The sequence below is a fragment of the Phyllostomus hastatus genome, unplaced genomic scaffold (genome assembly GCF_019186645.2).
Source record: "Phyllostomus hastatus isolate PE091 unplaced genomic scaffold, TTU_PhHast_1.1 phas_scaffold_585, whole genome shotgun sequence".
NCBI classification, from domain to species: Eukaryota; Metazoa; Chordata; class Mammalia; order Chiroptera; family Phyllostomidae; genus Phyllostomus; species Phyllostomus hastatus.
The window spans coordinates 11,912,951-11,929,277 of record NW_025334037.1 but is presented as its reverse complement, the minus strand read 5'-3'; the positions used below and the strand labels follow the sequence as shown (position 1 = coordinate 11,929,277).

Sequence of the window (16,327 nt, the reverse complement as noted above, 5' to 3'; positions counted from 1 at the left end):
TGCAGTTAAAATCAAATCATTTAGTCTCTTATACCCATATGATTCTAATTGTTCCAGAGAACTCAACAATGTCTGAAATTTAATATATATCAGCATTTGATTTGTTCCCATTTTTTTGTCTGGGTAATGTTAAAATAAAGAATTATATATTCTCTCCCATCTGTCTCCAACTAGAAGACAATGGTGTATTTACTTCTCTATATGCAGTAAACTGAAAACTTAAGATTAGTAGTTTAAAACATTCTGTTCTTTGCAAAAGTTTGATGCAAACTACTCCCCTTGTTTTTTTAGTTATTTCAGATATAAAACAGAAAAGATATAAAAAAAAGATGTGAAAAATGCCAAGAACTAATACATTTCCTTTTCCAGAGGGCATGCAGAATGTACTGTTCAAATGCGCGGTCAATAGAGTCACATTTTCCATGGGAGGATCAATGTTTCCATCCCCTTACTACTTTTAGTTTTATTGAACAAAATTCAATAAAATTATTTCATTGAACATTCACAGCATCAAGATATTTAAATGTAACTGCTAAGTGACTTTAGAAAGGATGAAAACATATTCTTTATGATCAAACTTATTAAAATTAAAAGTAGGGGGAAAATTCTTTCTGGTACCATCAACTTCTGCTGGGGACTCTGCAGTTAGGACCTCATGCCTCAGACAAATGGAGCTACAGTTTAGTACAGAAGCAATTTGTCTCACTAGGATTGAATTCAAAATGGACCTTTCCACCCCTTTCTTTCTCTAATATATTGAGAGGAAACAGAATTTGCCAACCCAAAGTATGACTTTGGGGAAATGGGCTATTTTAAGCTGGTTATTGTTAAGAAGCAAAACACTCAGGAAAAGTCATTGACCTTCCCCTCTACTGCCAAAAAGAATTCAGATAGAGGACCTGTTCCAAGAAGGCAGCTATCAGCAATCATCATAGACAATTATGGTTTAAAATGAACCAGGTGTGATAGACAGGGAGGTACCCAGCAAGGCCCATTGGATGACAGTCCTCTCTGTTTCCATTGTTAAAGATGGCTCAGCAAACATTTACCAAACACTGCCTTTTCCATCTCCCTGTGAACTACCTTCCTGCCCTCTGAAGCCCCAAAGCACATATACCATTTTCTCCATAGCTCAAAGTGCTGTCTAAGCCTCAACTGCCTAATTTGTCCTCGGATTCCATACACTTACAAAACTCCTGTACATAAATAGAAAGCAAGTTTGGTTCTTTTCTCCTGCTAATCTGCCTCATGTCAATTGAATTTTTAGACCAGCCAGAAGAACTTATAAAAGTAGATGAAAAACTCTATCTCTTTTTCCACAATATATTTCACTTTATAGAGGACAGGGCTTATAGCAGAATTTGGTGCAATCTTTATGCTGTAATGCTGTAAGAATATTCACATAAATAAAGAAATATGGAAAAAAGGTTTCTCATAGAAGAATTCTGGTATACCCTATAAAATGAAGGAAAATCACTTAAATAAAGAAAATCACACAAATATAGAAAATAATTTAAGTATTTTGAATTACCTGATATTACCTCTGGCATAACATAAAGTGATGTTGGAAATGGTGGTCAAACCTACTACTCAAATTTCAGGCTTAAAAGAGGAAGTGGACAATAAAAAGTTAAGATATAAATGAGTTGAAAACTTATATCCACATAAAAACCTACACATATATATTTATAGCAGCTTTATTCATAATTGTCTAAATTTGAAAGCAACTAAGATGTCCTTCTGTAGATGAATGGATAAATAAACTGTGGTATATCCAGACAATGGAATATTATTCAGCACTAAAAAGAAATGAGCTAATATGTCATAGAAAACATAGTGCAACCTTAAATATATGTTACTAAGTGAAAGAAGCCTATCTGAAAGGCTAAGTATTGCATGATTCCAACTATATGACATTCTGGAAAAGGTAAAATTATAAGAACAGTAAAATGATTTAGGGGTTTGGGAGGAGGGGGGATAAATAAGTTCATGAGATTCATTTATCACATGAGATTTTTAGGGCAATGAAACTATTCTGAATGATACTATAATGGTAAATATATGTCATTATGCATTTGTCAAAACCCAGAGAATATACAACAAGAGTGAATCCTCATGTAACTTTCGAATTTGGGCGACAAGGATTTGTCAGTGTAGGCTCACTGGTTGTAACACACGTAACATTTGGGCCCTTTCTGCTCAATTTTGCTATGACTCTAAAACTGCTCTAAAAGTTAAAGTCTATGAAAAATTAATTATGTCACTGATAATTGTTTAAGAAGCATCAAAGCCCTCATCAAGAAGAAAATGTGGGAAGTTCAACAAATGCATTCTTTCCATTTTTATATGCAATGTGCCTAATTGTATATACACTTATTCCACATGGGACTCATTACCTAAATGCTCTGCTACTATGAAAAGCTTCTGTTCTCCCATCTAATTGTTTACATATGACTTGACAGAGATTGGCTTCTCCAAAACTCCAAAAGTCTAGTCTCACACTTTAAATTCGCTTAAATATTGGAACTGCTTAAAAATGTTAGTAGAAGTTTAATCTGATTCAACTTAAGCCACTGTTATTAAAGCACAGTTCTATACCACTTTTAACACTAGGTACCAGAGACTGAAATGTAAGAAAAATAAAGCCAAGGTATATTTCTGAAGACCTTCAGTGTCTTTGAGGACAGACTTAAAAATCCTGATGTTATATGGTAAGAATTACAATAGAAGTTTAAGTATTTAAATAGAAGCTTAAATGTAGTTCTTTGGGAAATTTGAGAGTATGTGCTTAACTTTGGGGAGAGATTGATCAGGCATCATTATAGAAAAGCCTGACAAAGGAAAAGCAGTTTACAAAATAAAATGATCTCAAGTGCTCAGCAGGCTGAAAAGAAAGGGGAAAGGAAGGCAGGAGAAAGAGAGAGAGAGAGGAAGGGAGAGAGAGAGAGAGGGAGGGGGAGGGAGGGGGAGAGAGAGAGGGAGGGAGGGAGGGAGACAGAGTGTGTGTGCAAGGGAGAAAAGCAGCGTAGCACATAACGTGAAACATCTGGCAGAGGCTTGAACAAGCATGCCTGTTATGGATGAGGACAGAACACACATAGAGGAGAAAAGGAGTCCAGAAAAGTCAACTGGGCCAGGATCCCAAAAGGTACTTTATGCCTAACAAGAATTATTAATATTGTAATCTCAAAGGCCCAGCAGAGGCCAGGCCAATTAAATAACACAATGAAGTGGCTGGCTTCAGAGGACTCTACAGAACAGTGGATACTGGGGAAAACTGAAGAGTTCTTTAGTGTCCATGATTGACAGCCAATTTTTTTTACTTCTAATCAGAGTTACCACAAAGAGATGCAGCCCTAAGGTTGTTTGATCTCCAAATTTTCAGAAGAATTTGGAAATCTGGATATTTTAATGTGAACATTTCCTAATTTTGAACAACTGGATCTACAGGCAGATGCATGTGGTCTAGCAACTTACAACTGCAGTGTTCATTACGGGGTGGGGGTAGAAAAATTTCTAACATTTTAAACTATGAAGTAACCAAATTATGTGTGTCCTTTGGAAAAATACCTGTGTCATTTCTTGTCAAAGGTGGATTAAGGGAATAAATAAAAAATAGATAATTCTACAGAAGCGAAAAAAAAAAAAAACAACCCAACAGTGAATTCTTTTTCTTTGTCCCTTTTCACCTTAGAACACCTCTCAATCACAGCTAGAGTAGCAAGACTGGAAGAGTGAGGTCTGAATGGGAGGAAGAGAATCTTCTCTGAATATGAAAGATTCTCAGAAGAACGGCTGTTGGATGCTAGGGCTGACAGTCCCTCAGATTCTCAACAAAATTAAAACTAATAGATAATTATTAATTAATTATAGGAAACAAAAACAAGTGTATGATAATTTTAAAGATTTTTTGAGAATGTACATCAGTTTTCCCTGTGTCCCTTCTACAGTTGAGGGCCTACCTTAAGAAAATAGGCAGGAAAACTGTTTTTAAAATGGATCTTGAGCCCTGACTGGTGTGGTTCAGTTGTTTGGGGATCATCCCACAAACCAAAAGCTCACTGGTGCAATTCCTGTTCAGGGCAGATGCCTGGGTTGTGGTTCCATCCCTAGTTGGGGCACATAGGAGAGGCAACTGTCCTGTATTTCTCTCTCTCATCAATGTTTCTCCCCCCTCTCTCTTCCTCCCTTCCCCTTTCTCTAAAAATAAATATCTTGAATTTTTCCTTTCCAACATTTTGTACATTTAAAGATATAATCATTTATAATTATTAACAGCAAATTTTGAGTTCACAGAATCACTGATTCTAACATTTTAGTCTAATCTGCTTTTATGGTTACCCACTTGTAATGAATGTATGCAACAAGGAGAAGCATTTTCAGAAGTCTAAAAGTTGCTTTATAGGTGGATTCCAGGAAAGCCAATTTATTTTAGTGGCTTACAGATTTCTAAACATTTTTTGAGCCAAGACTGTCCCCCGCTTTTCAGTAACTTCACTGCACTGCATACTTGGGGCACTCTGACATCCTAAGTGCCCGTCGACTGACTGACAATGTGTCCCATCTTCTAATCTTTTCATCATGCTGTGCATTTGTGTTGGTTCTCCACACGCTACTCATAACAGACTTTTCAAAAGGCAAATATCGTTCTCCAGGGCTTTCAGGACAAAGACAAAGCTCCTTATACAACGGCTTCCATGGTGTGAACTAGCTTGGCTCCCGCCTGCTGACCTAGCCCCATGGCTGTGTCCCAGAGCCACACCAGCTCCTGAAGCCATGGTAGGAAAACCGGCATTCCTGACCTAGAGGGAAGAGTCTATCCTTCTCCATACCACCTAGAACAAAACAGACTCACAAGAGATTTTCAGAGTTTATTTAGAATTTAGTTGGTTCATTCCCACTTTAAGATTCCTATCTCTTTTGTTTACTTCAAAGATTAATTGTTTTTAACAATTTTGATTGAGGTAAGTTGTGTGTGTGATTTTTTAAAATTTTGGCTTCACGATACACAAATTGCTACATTGTTTATTTCCTATACAGAGCAGGGATGCCAGCAAGGCACCCATTAGACAAGCAGTCTAAGCTGGTGTGAAATTAGACATGACTGGAAGTGGCATAAACACAACACACATACTAGACAGCTTCATGCATGATATGAAATGCATGTTCAAACTGCTAAGTAAAACAATAGAAGGTATTCATGTAGTCAGCCTCTGAAGTCTTAAGATACAGTTGAAGAGTTCTGTGGACTGTAACCTGAATTACCTCATCTAAAAACCATTATGCCACTACTCTGCAATGTACCAGTACCACATCCCTTGGACCACACACACATAAATAGGTTGAGTACTTACATTTTAAATCATCTAGCAATTCTCAGACATTTTTAATGTCAGAAGGAACTCTTTTCCTCTAACACTCCGTCCCTGAAAACAAGGCTCTTGTTATAAAATCTGTAAATGTTCCCCTTTAAGAAATGGCATGTATATTCATTATTGATTTATTCAAGTGACCTCAATATCTCCAAAGCATTTAGTAACAGCTCATTTTAAAATAATTAATTTTCTATTTTCCATATGGTGAGAGTGACTTTTCGTGACACAGTATTCTATATCCACAGTGCTCTGGAACAGCAGTGCCCACAATTCGTGCTATCGAATATCATGAAACAGTTCCCCAGTCACGCTCCTTTTACAGTCTCGTCCTGCCCATGTGCCTGTGCGCAGTTAAATGCAGGATGTGAGCTTATATGTGGAAGAGATGATGTCGTCATGGAAAAATTTGATCAGGTTTGCTTTTATGCTAGGGGGCAACATTCTGCTGGTTCTGAGAAATTATGTATATGAAAAAATGTGTGTGTGTGTCTGTACCTCCTTCTAATTCAGAATTTGTTTTAATTTATTTTCAAGCTTTCTGAGAGTTCAATTCAACAGGTTTTAGTTTTAATCTTATGCTGCGTGTGCCTTGAATGGAACTGTTATTTACTGCACCAAACACTAACTTCTAGTTTGAGATTTTAAAAGCAAAGAACTTCTGAACAGTTTTGAAGGAGGGTCTTTTATCAGCAGATTCACATAAACTTGTAATCTCTGAAACTTGGCAAATTTCCAAATGTCACCACCTGGTCTGCCTCTCCCCCCTCGCTCTGGAATGTGCAGATTCCTAGCAGAGCATTGGATAGGACTAGAAACACCCTCTCACATCTCAGCTAAAAGAGTTTATTAGAAATAAACTCCAGTATGACATTAGAATTTGAGAAAATAACAGTTTGGTATGGGTTATTTAAAAGGGTTGGCTTAAACAACAAAAAAAGAAAAGAAAAGAAAGAAAGACCCATGGACATTGGTATGGTAATTTCCAGAAGGAAGTTAAAATATACTTAAAACCAGTGCAACAGGCCCATATATAAAGAATATAAACTGCCCCAGCTGGTGTAGCTCAGTGGATTGAGTGTGGGCCTGCGAACCAAAGGGTTGCCAGTTTGATTCCCAGTCAGGGCACATGCCTGGGTTAAAGGCCAGCTCCCCAGTATGGGGTGTGTGAGAGGCTACCACACATTGATGTTTCTCTCCCTCTCTTTCTCTTTCCCTTCCCTTCCTTTCCCCTCTCTGTAAAAGTAAATAAAATCTTTTTAAAAAAAGAATATAAACCTACTGGGAACTGCTGTGTACAATATATTTTATAAAGCATCTATTATTTTTCCTTGACATAACTCTTGATTAAGGAAGGAGATGAAATATACTACAAATAAAATTTTAATAAAATTACATGCATAAAAACATTTCAGGGTATACGTCACGTTTTAAGTTCTATTCCAAAGTCAGCCACACAATAAAGCACTGCCTTTCTCTTCTTTAATCTGAGACTGCTGGAAATTAATGTTTTCAAATCACTTTATAAGCTGGATTTCAAAATCTATGTATTAACACAGACATCCTATTTCTCCACCATAAAGAGTAAATGTCTTGAGTAGACTCTTTAAGTTTTTGTCACACCCTTTCTCACGACCAACACACATGCACATCAGCATCACAGCAATAAAATGATGAACTTACTGTACTCCATGGCCACTTTCATCTCCTCTTTGAGGTATCCATTGTTTAATCTAATAACACATTTCTGGAAAGCCAATCGTAGCATTTATTGCTCATTGTTCCTTAAGCACTGAAGTGCTCTGATTCCCTCCTGCACTTTTACAGTGTATTTTTACCTTGGTTATTAAATAGTGTCTTGGTAGATGGCTAATTAGGGGCTCTGAGAAGAAACAATAGTTCTTATAGTCCCATTGCTCTCACCAACTATTTTTATTGGACAAAAGAAGTAGTTATTGAGAAAAAGATGCAAAAATAACTCACAGTGATTCATTTTTATGGCTCCTTCAGTAATTGAAAGATACAACTCTTAATTACTGAAACAGTACCTCACTTCAGGTCAAAGATACCACTTGAGAATTTGTTATAAAAACTCCCTGCAATTATTTTTTTTTCCTAATTCTCGATGGTGAACAAAGTTATAAAACCACAGTTATTCATCTGATTCTTATTTTAATGGGACCACAGGAAAAACTATAAATAGGCCTTAAAAATAATCCTCAAGTTGAATAAAACATTTGGATATTAATATGCTCATGTTGCCATTATTTTTATCTTTAGATAATGCTCTGAACTCAAGTAATAATACATCACATGACTATATAATAATATCTATAATCAATTAAATGGTCAACCTCCCCCAGACTTCTCTCACTAAGTAGACCACCAGGGCTGGTTACATCTGCCACACTCTTATCAGCACTTTTGATATCCTCAGATTTTTCTTTTTCTCAACACCCCTAAAATTCTCCAATCCTCTGCTTTCTCCACTACTTAAAAGTCAACTTTGTGCCCTGGCTAGTGTAGCTTGGTGGATTGAGCACAGGCTGCAAATCAAAGGGTCACTGGTTCGATTCCCTGGGTTGCAGGCCAGGTCCCCAGTGGGGGGTGTGTGAGAGGCAACCACACATGGATGTTTTTCTCCCTCTCTTTCTCCCTCCCTTCTAAAAATAAATAAGTAAAATTTAAAAAAAAAAAACACTAAAAAACAGTTAACTTTGTTCTTTGTTATTTTGACCACCAAAGACTTCTGAGTGAAGCAAAACCAGAAAAGAGAAGAATTTCAAACGTGGTGAGAATAAAAGTCTTCAGGATTAAAAACTAAAGATTGCTAAAACCCACCGGTAACAACATCTTGGATCTACAAGTATGTGGCTACATTGGGCCATCCATTCATTAACTCACCTATTGACAGACCTATATATGAATGAAAGCATAAACTATGTCCTCAAGTATCTTACAGTCCAGTAAAGGGATAAAGACAAGTAATCAGCCTAGTATTACAGTATGGTGCAGGTGCTCTGACGGATGAGGGAACCGTAACTATGGACGGGATCATAAAAGACATCTCTCCTCTTCCAGGATCCTTTTTCCCTTCCTTTGGAAAATAAACCCTCTCTCATTTTTTTCTAGTCTGAGCAAATGTCAACCAAGGTGAGGCCATAGTCTGGTCAGAGTTGGCTATTTATCACACTAATCAGATTCTCTCTTGCTAAAATTTGAATGTTGAGATGAATATAAAATCAATTTAATAGCTTAATGTGAATGGGAACCCATGTGCTGCAGGTACTACTCAGTGCTTATGTATATCAATTTATTTAGTCTTCATAACATCTTGATAATGTAGGTACTATTACTATTTACATGTTGCAAATGAAGAAATTAAGGCGCACAAAAGTTAAGTAATTTTTCCAAGGTAATAAATGGAGTCAAGATTCAGACTAGGATGTCTGGCTGCTGAGTCTACACTATTAACCATTTCTGTTTAGCTGTGCTTTCTAAATAGTGTTTAAAATAATGGTTTCTGACAATGGTACTCTGAAGTGACTGCCATTGTACCCATGCTTTATAACCTTTAGGAAGTATATAAATCCTAGGCCCTCTAAGGCCTTTGATGTTATTTTAGTACCAGAGACTTACATTCAGGCATCAGCCCTCAGAAAAATACTGACTATTTAGAATTGTTGTCCAGGCTGAAAAGGGAAAAAAGTGTGGGATGGAAAACTAGCAGCCAGTGTTTCATGCGGGGGTTAAAGAATAAACTATTTCTGGGGAGTTTTAAGCTCATACAATTTGAGGGTCCTTTTATGAAAAAGAATACAGGATTATGAATATAAATTTAGACACTTATTTAGGATAACAACAGAAGGCAAAACAAATGGATAACTTTTAAAAGATGATAAACACTAGAACCAGCATAAAGTATAGAAAAATAACACAATATTTTTCTTAATTAACTGCCTGACAGGACCCTATTTTGGTTTTCCTTATAGATTTTGTCTTTATACTTTTTGATTGCCTCATAATAAACAATGACTTAGAAATATTTTCACAGGGAGAATAACACAATTTTTATTTTAGCATGATGACTCAGAACAAATCTTTTTGACATTTTTATAAATTTTGCAATTTAAAAAAGTTCTATTGTCAAATTTGGAGAAATCTGTCAAGTTTTTTTCATATGTGAGCCTTTGAGTATGGAAGAATTTTCCACAGAATAGCTGTGGTATAAGGAATTCAAATAATATAATTTGCATTTGGTACTGGTTTCTTTCCTTTCTTCACTGATGTCCCCTGAGCTTTTGCTGTTTTCAAACAGGAAAGAGCTAAAATTCTCATCTTAGAGGAGGGACAGAGACATGAAGAGGACAGGTAAACTGGGAGGTGAAACAGCAAGCCCTTCCTCAGGAAGTAGGGAAGGGACGGGGTGGATTCGCCCATCCCTGGTATTATTCTCCTGGACCCGGCTAAGAAAAGGGTATCAGTTAACCTGGACACTCCTGAAACCATTGCTGTCCTGAAAACATCAGCTAGCCATAGCCACACCTGACAGCCTCTCCCAGGCACCCAAATACAGCAGCCTGGGTCAGGAATTTAGAGACATCTCACTGCAGGACTCCTGGCCAAACAGGAATTCCAGCCTCAACACACATTTAAATATTTGAGTGCTATGAAGCATACTATGGCGGGGGAGTTTTCTGTTTATGCAATAGACTTTGAGGTTGTTAGTCTGGAAAGAACAGCATGTAGTTTTAGATTTGGCAGAACTGATGTACTCTAAATGCACCGAAATTCAGTGTGCTAGCGTGGACAGCCACAGGTGCTCGTGCAAAGTCTGGTGGATTTGCTAACGCAAACGTATGTGTGATGCTAGCCCATGCTACATGACACTAAAAGGCCAGAAGTCATGTGGTACAATAGAGAGAGAGGAATTTAGAACTCAGAGAAGACATACTGCATGCAATTTATAATGTACATCTCATATAAGCACCTTTCTGACTGTGTCACACAGTGGGGCTTAAAGGGGCTCTATTTTTCACTTAAATGTGAAGAACAGGTTGGTAAGGAAAGTTCCAGAACTTTTTAATGTGACTTTTCTCTCCAGACCGAGAATGCTGGTGACAGAAGCTCGCTCATGGGAATGAGAATAGAGATTCTCCGGGTGGCAGAAATACATGGTGGCACTTAACTTCCACAGGCAAGATGGATGTGGTCGGGGGAGCACAAAGCAGACTGATCAAGTCTCCTAGAATGTCTGTCCCACAGGAGCTCTGACTGATTTATTAATCACAGGGCCTCTGCGTGTATATGAAAGGCAACTCCCTAAGTTCTTGACTTGTGTAACAAAAACAGCAACAACAAAATAAGAGATTCTTTCTGACAGCTCAGTTCCCAGACCAGAGCCGGTCGGTAGACTCAGGACCCACTAAATGAAGAGAGTCACAATCTCGAGTCTTTATTGTGTAGCTTCCCACTAGCCTCAAAAGGACCAGAACTGAGCACGATGCATTAGTGAGAGAAAAATGCTTTGTGGGGATGAGGTGATGGATGGACTTTTCACCTAGGTCCACCTCACACTATGACTACTCTGCCTTTGAACCCATCAGACGTTATTTTTATATTTTTTTCTGAGTGACTAATTGTCATGGATATGAGAACAGCAACTGTCAGAATTTTTATTGCTTGACATATGGAATAACATTTTATTTGGCAGAAGGACAAAATAAAGCACTAGAACTTTGAAAAATCATAGATTCATGCTACTATCAATGATCCAAACATTGCAAGGAAGTTAATTTCCATCACCTCTCTGCTCAACTTAAGCCAATAGAAAAGATGGATGGGATGTGGAGAACAGCAAAAAATTAAAATGAAGTGACGGCTTCATCAAAGTTGCTATTCCAGGAGAGGTCTTGTCACTGTGGTACCATTTTTTACCATGTATAATGCACACCCGTGTTTTTGGCCCAAACTTTCAGGAAAAAATATTTTGTTTTAATTTTTTAACTCAAATATTTATTTATTTATATTTAAAAACCAAACCAATTATCATGTTCCAGATTTTGCATACAGATATCATTATGCTTTCTGGAGTTACGCTTTTAATGCATAAGTATACATAAAAGAATGAAAAATATGACTATAGGTGTGGAATTAGTACTACCCATGTATAATAGGTATCCTTATTTTTCCCTCAGAAATTTGGGCAAAAACATATATATTATACATGACAAAATACAATATATTAGTACAAATTTTGGTACTTGCATCCATCCATCTGGAAAATGCAATTTTCTTAATGTTCTTCAAGAGAAAACTCAAGAAGCAATTTGCATGTACTTGACAAAAATAACAGAGCTCTCTTACTGTCTTACATGTCACCTCCTGCTCTGTGACATAAGTCATAGAGACAATGGGCATTTCAACATCCCAGAAGACACTAAATTCTTCAGTACCATAGTATTTTGCTGATTTGATATTGAAGAGCAGGAACAGTAGACAAACTAGATGGGTCCATAACATACATGCATTCCAGAGGGTAGAAGAATCCCATGAGAATCCAGGATGGGGCTTTTGTCAACTAAATGGAGTTTCTGGGCCAGAAACTCCATTTGAGTGGTTGAGTAGGAGCTATGTAGGAACACTGCCTTCTTTGTAAAGGACATCATGAAGATCTTCCTCACTTGCTGTTGTTGTTTGAGGGAGGCTGAATCTCCATCTTGGGATACCATGACCATGAAACTGGAGCTGTTGTTTATCATGAACTAAATGCTAAATAATTAATTTGCCCATATTTTTAGTTGTGTCCAGCAATACATTGTCGTCGAGTAGAAGGGATGAATGTAGATTAGTTGTTAGGTCTGAAGATCCAGGTAAATTCAGTAAGTGCATTATGCCCTCTCTGTTATACTTACTTTTTCACAGTGCTCTTTTTCTATCTTAGCCTGTTTACTTAGCTCATATCAAGTCCCATATTACTAATTGACTATGGGTAGGAAAAAAAGTCAAGCTTCTTTTCCTATATTATTCGACATGATGCACTAACATTTATTACTATAGCACTGAGTTCAGTTAGGCATATCTCTTTGAGATGGTAGAATTCCCTGGCCAGGTAGCTCAGTTGGTTAGAGCATCGTCCAAATACACCAAGGTTGTGGGTTCAATCCCTGGTGAGGGTATATACAAGAATCAACCAATGAGTGCATAAATAAGTGGAACAACAGAGCAATGTCTCTCTCACTTGCTCTCCAGTGTTTCTTTCTCTCTCTCTGTTCCTCCCTCCTTCCGGTCCTCTCTTCCTTCCTCTGTCTCTAAAATCAAGAAATAAATCATGCTTTTTTTTTAAAAAAAAAAGAGATGGTATAGAACACTCCCAATGAGAAAAACATTAAGCTAGACATTTCCTTATCTCTGATCTAGAGATGAAAAATTGTCCAGATAGTCAGGGGAATTAGAAAATGGTGACAAGGGAATTTAATTTTACACTGGAAAATAATTTAATATATTTAAAACTGAAAGATATTTATACTTGTTTATTTTAAATCCAGAGGAGTTGAACTTTATTGTGAACTTCTCTCTCTTTTTTGTTTTTTCCCTAAGTTCCAGGCAGCAAAATAACTCATCAAAAAAGATCATTTATTTCCACATAATTACACCTATATTCCCTCCATCTTATCCTAGTTCATTCTGTTGATTTAATCCTAGCATTATATTTGCATCTCAAAAACATGAATTTCTTGAGAAATACACAATTATTTTATTGTATAGTCAGAGATGGATAACTCTAAATTAATTGCAGCTGAGATCATTAAGAAAATTTTTTATCACTTTACCATACTTTTTTAATCTGTCAGAGGTATCAGCAATAAACACAAATTTCTAGATTCCTCTGAATTCAATTTTGACAAGGTGTTCTCAGAACAAACATGCTATTGATTTTTGAAGGGAAAAACTAATCTTTATGTCTTTAATTTAATTCCTGGTTGGTACAGCATCCTGAGGTACTGTTATCTGACAGGTCAGAGAACAAGGTATTCTCAACCGGCAAAAGCACTACAGGCATTCTATCTCACTAGGATGTTCTTTCAGCCAAACAAGGGCCGGATTCTACATTTAGATGGTGAATGTCCAGTTCCTTCCTTGGAGCATAATGTGGCATTCTACTAGGTAACAGAACTATTTTTTTCCCCTTTCCCCTTCATGTGCTTCAAACCTGATCTAACTACCCAGGGCTCTTTGAAGTCAAAGGAAGCTCTGAACCCAGAGAAACTCTGATGTCTGGGGCAGAGTCTCTCGAGATAAACAAGACAAGCAGAAAGGAACGTTAGGAGAAAAAGGGAGCGGTATCTTGCAGCATGTCGACACCTTAGTGGTTGAGAGGATCTTGCACAAATATCAAGTTATGACTGGTAGAAAAAGAACAGAGTAAATACACGATATGAAGGCATTCATACATTTGAACTCTCTGTAGACCAGGAAGTGGAAGTTCACATAGCAGTGTAACAACTGTTCTGTCTTGATGGGAGATGCCAACTCTGAGTCAGGTAATTAAGAGTCATAAGGCATAAAACCTAACATTGGACTTCTCATTTGTTTTCTCATCCTGACAGGATATCAGAAAGATTAGTTTTGTTTAGATTTTTGCCTTTAATGATCCTCAGCCCCAAGAATATTAACATTTGTAATGCTAGTGAATTGATCATATTATGATATACAAAATAGTTTAAATGTATTAAAATTAAATTGCTGCACACTAACTTAAATGCTTCTGCTCCATTACTGCTTAATTCTGTGGTATCAATACAATGTTTCCATGCAAAGGAAGAAAATTCAAAAGCTAAGATTAATACTTATAGCTAACAAACACAGGCTATATATTTTTTATTGATCTATTGATGCCTGGAAAGAAAAAAATCATAGAATATAATTTTTCTTATTTAGGGTGCTTTATCAAGCTAGAATAGAATATAACAGTCATGAATTTATAACTAAAATGTTAAATATCTTAGCTATCTCACATTTGTATTAAATACAAATTTTTCTTTCAAATATTAAAGAAGGCTTAAATCATTCTTAACACAGACATACTTCACATATACTAAGCATAATTTACTCACTGAAATGTGTTTACACAGCTGTAAACTCCCTAAATTAACCAGCAATCAAAAAACTAAAATTATTCCTATTAGAACAAGAACATGAGATTTAACCTTCTAAAAGAAAATAACTAAGGGCTTCCTGTGATGTGAATTCAGATGGGATCAAGTCTGTTGTTGATTTTTTTAAAAATTCTGTTTTAACATCTCCCTACACACAACATTTCATGAATTCAGAGAAGGTATTGACCAGCTCATCTATTTTCACCACTACGGTCCCTAAATTTCAAAATGCCAAGGAGAAAAATAATTACACACACAGAGATTTAATATTGTAACCTGAGGTTACTTCTACTCTGTTCAAAAGCCTTATTTTTTTCTATGGGAAATACTCAATGTAAAGCTACCTACCTGGGCTTTGGTGGATCTATTATTGATCTTGTGCAGATCACTTAGCCTGCATCTAACCAGTGGAGGAACCACGACGAATGCAGTGGGTCCCAAACTTTGCTGAACAACAGAGTCACCTGAGGAGCTTTTCAGACATCCCAGGTTGCTCCCTAGCCACGGATCAGTAGATTTGAAAACACTCAGGTGAGTCCAGTGTGTAGCAAATTTTGGAGCCACTAAATTTTAATTAGTACTTTCACAGAGCTGCTTTTAAGATTTAAAAATGAAGGGGCTTTTATATTACATAGTGCTTTACAAAGTAATATAAAATATTATCCATAAACTAAGTACACTGCTATAAAAAATGCAATGTTTTAGGAAGTTTAATCTTCTGTTTGGATGTCAGTTCAGTAACTGTAAAGAAAGTATACATAAATAATCAGTTTTAGTCTGTTTGCCAGAGCTGCAGAAAGTTTAACAGTTGTGTTTTACTTTTATTTTAAGCTGACTTCAACATTATTTTAACCTTATTTTTTATTACCTTTTCACCTTCTCTATTAAAAATTATGAAAAGTATTGTCTATCTATTTTTCTTAAAAATATATCAAACACCATACTTTTATTATGTTTTTACAATAAACAGAAATAAATATTAGAACTAATGTGCAGAAAAGAAACCTGAACTCTCTTAAAGAAAATAATTTTTCCCATGTCACATTATTCAACACTACTGCCTACTGAAACAAACAAAAAATTACACACTCCAGACATTTTGTTCCAATATTCTGCCATAATGATCTACTTGGAAACAAATACCTATTCAGTAAATCTCTCTTGGCTAGATTTTTTTCATTACCTGATGACATATATTATTTTCTCTGCTAAATTTTTAATCAGTACATCAGAATCAGCCAGTTTATACACAGCAACTGTTTTGTATTAATACCATCAATTCCTATAAGCTTTTATGTAATCCGACTTACCAAAAAGATTATGTAATTTATATAATTAGAGGATAAATAACGTGTTACCTAATTAAAAAGCACCCTCATTGTTGTTAATAGAGACAGTAATACATTCATCCTCAATAAAATCCTGAAGTTAAATTCAGTTCATAAGCAGCCACGAGTGTAATCCACCTCCCAGCAGTTACTCTGCCCACAGATCTTTTACCTTGGTGGGCTTATTAGCATCCATGCTCTCTTTGAATTTCTCCTGAACAGTTTCTGCAAGTTGACAGAGCAAGGCACCATTGTCCAGTTTCTCCATAAACGTTTCTGCTGTAATCTCCTTCCCTGAAATAACAAAAAGAAGCATTAGAAAAGCATAACCATTCCCCAACACAAATGTGACATTCATGTTAACACAGTCGACATAGTTTTTACCATGAAAACTTCTACTCCAGATGAGTTGCATGTCTGGGACAGGAACTTGCCAGAAAGAATTGTTTCTTTGGAATTTTATGCTTTC

The 16,327-nt window shown here is 36.4% G+C and overlaps 1 protein-coding gene across 3 annotated transcripts in view; it reads right to left on the bottom strand.

The window, feature by feature from the left end:
• GAS2 (growth arrest specific 2) overlaps nt 1–16,327 on the bottom strand; it is a 115,619-nt gene that overhangs the window by 81,032 nt on the left and 18,260 nt on the right. For all 3 annotated transcript variants that reach the window (XM_045825449.1, XM_045825448.1, XM_045825447.1), the window contains one exon: nt 16,031–16,152. In XM_045825449.1, coding sequence (XP_045681405.1) covers nt 16,031–16,152 — 122 coding nt within the window. The remainder of the gene's footprint in view (nt 1–16,030; nt 16,153–16,327) is intronic.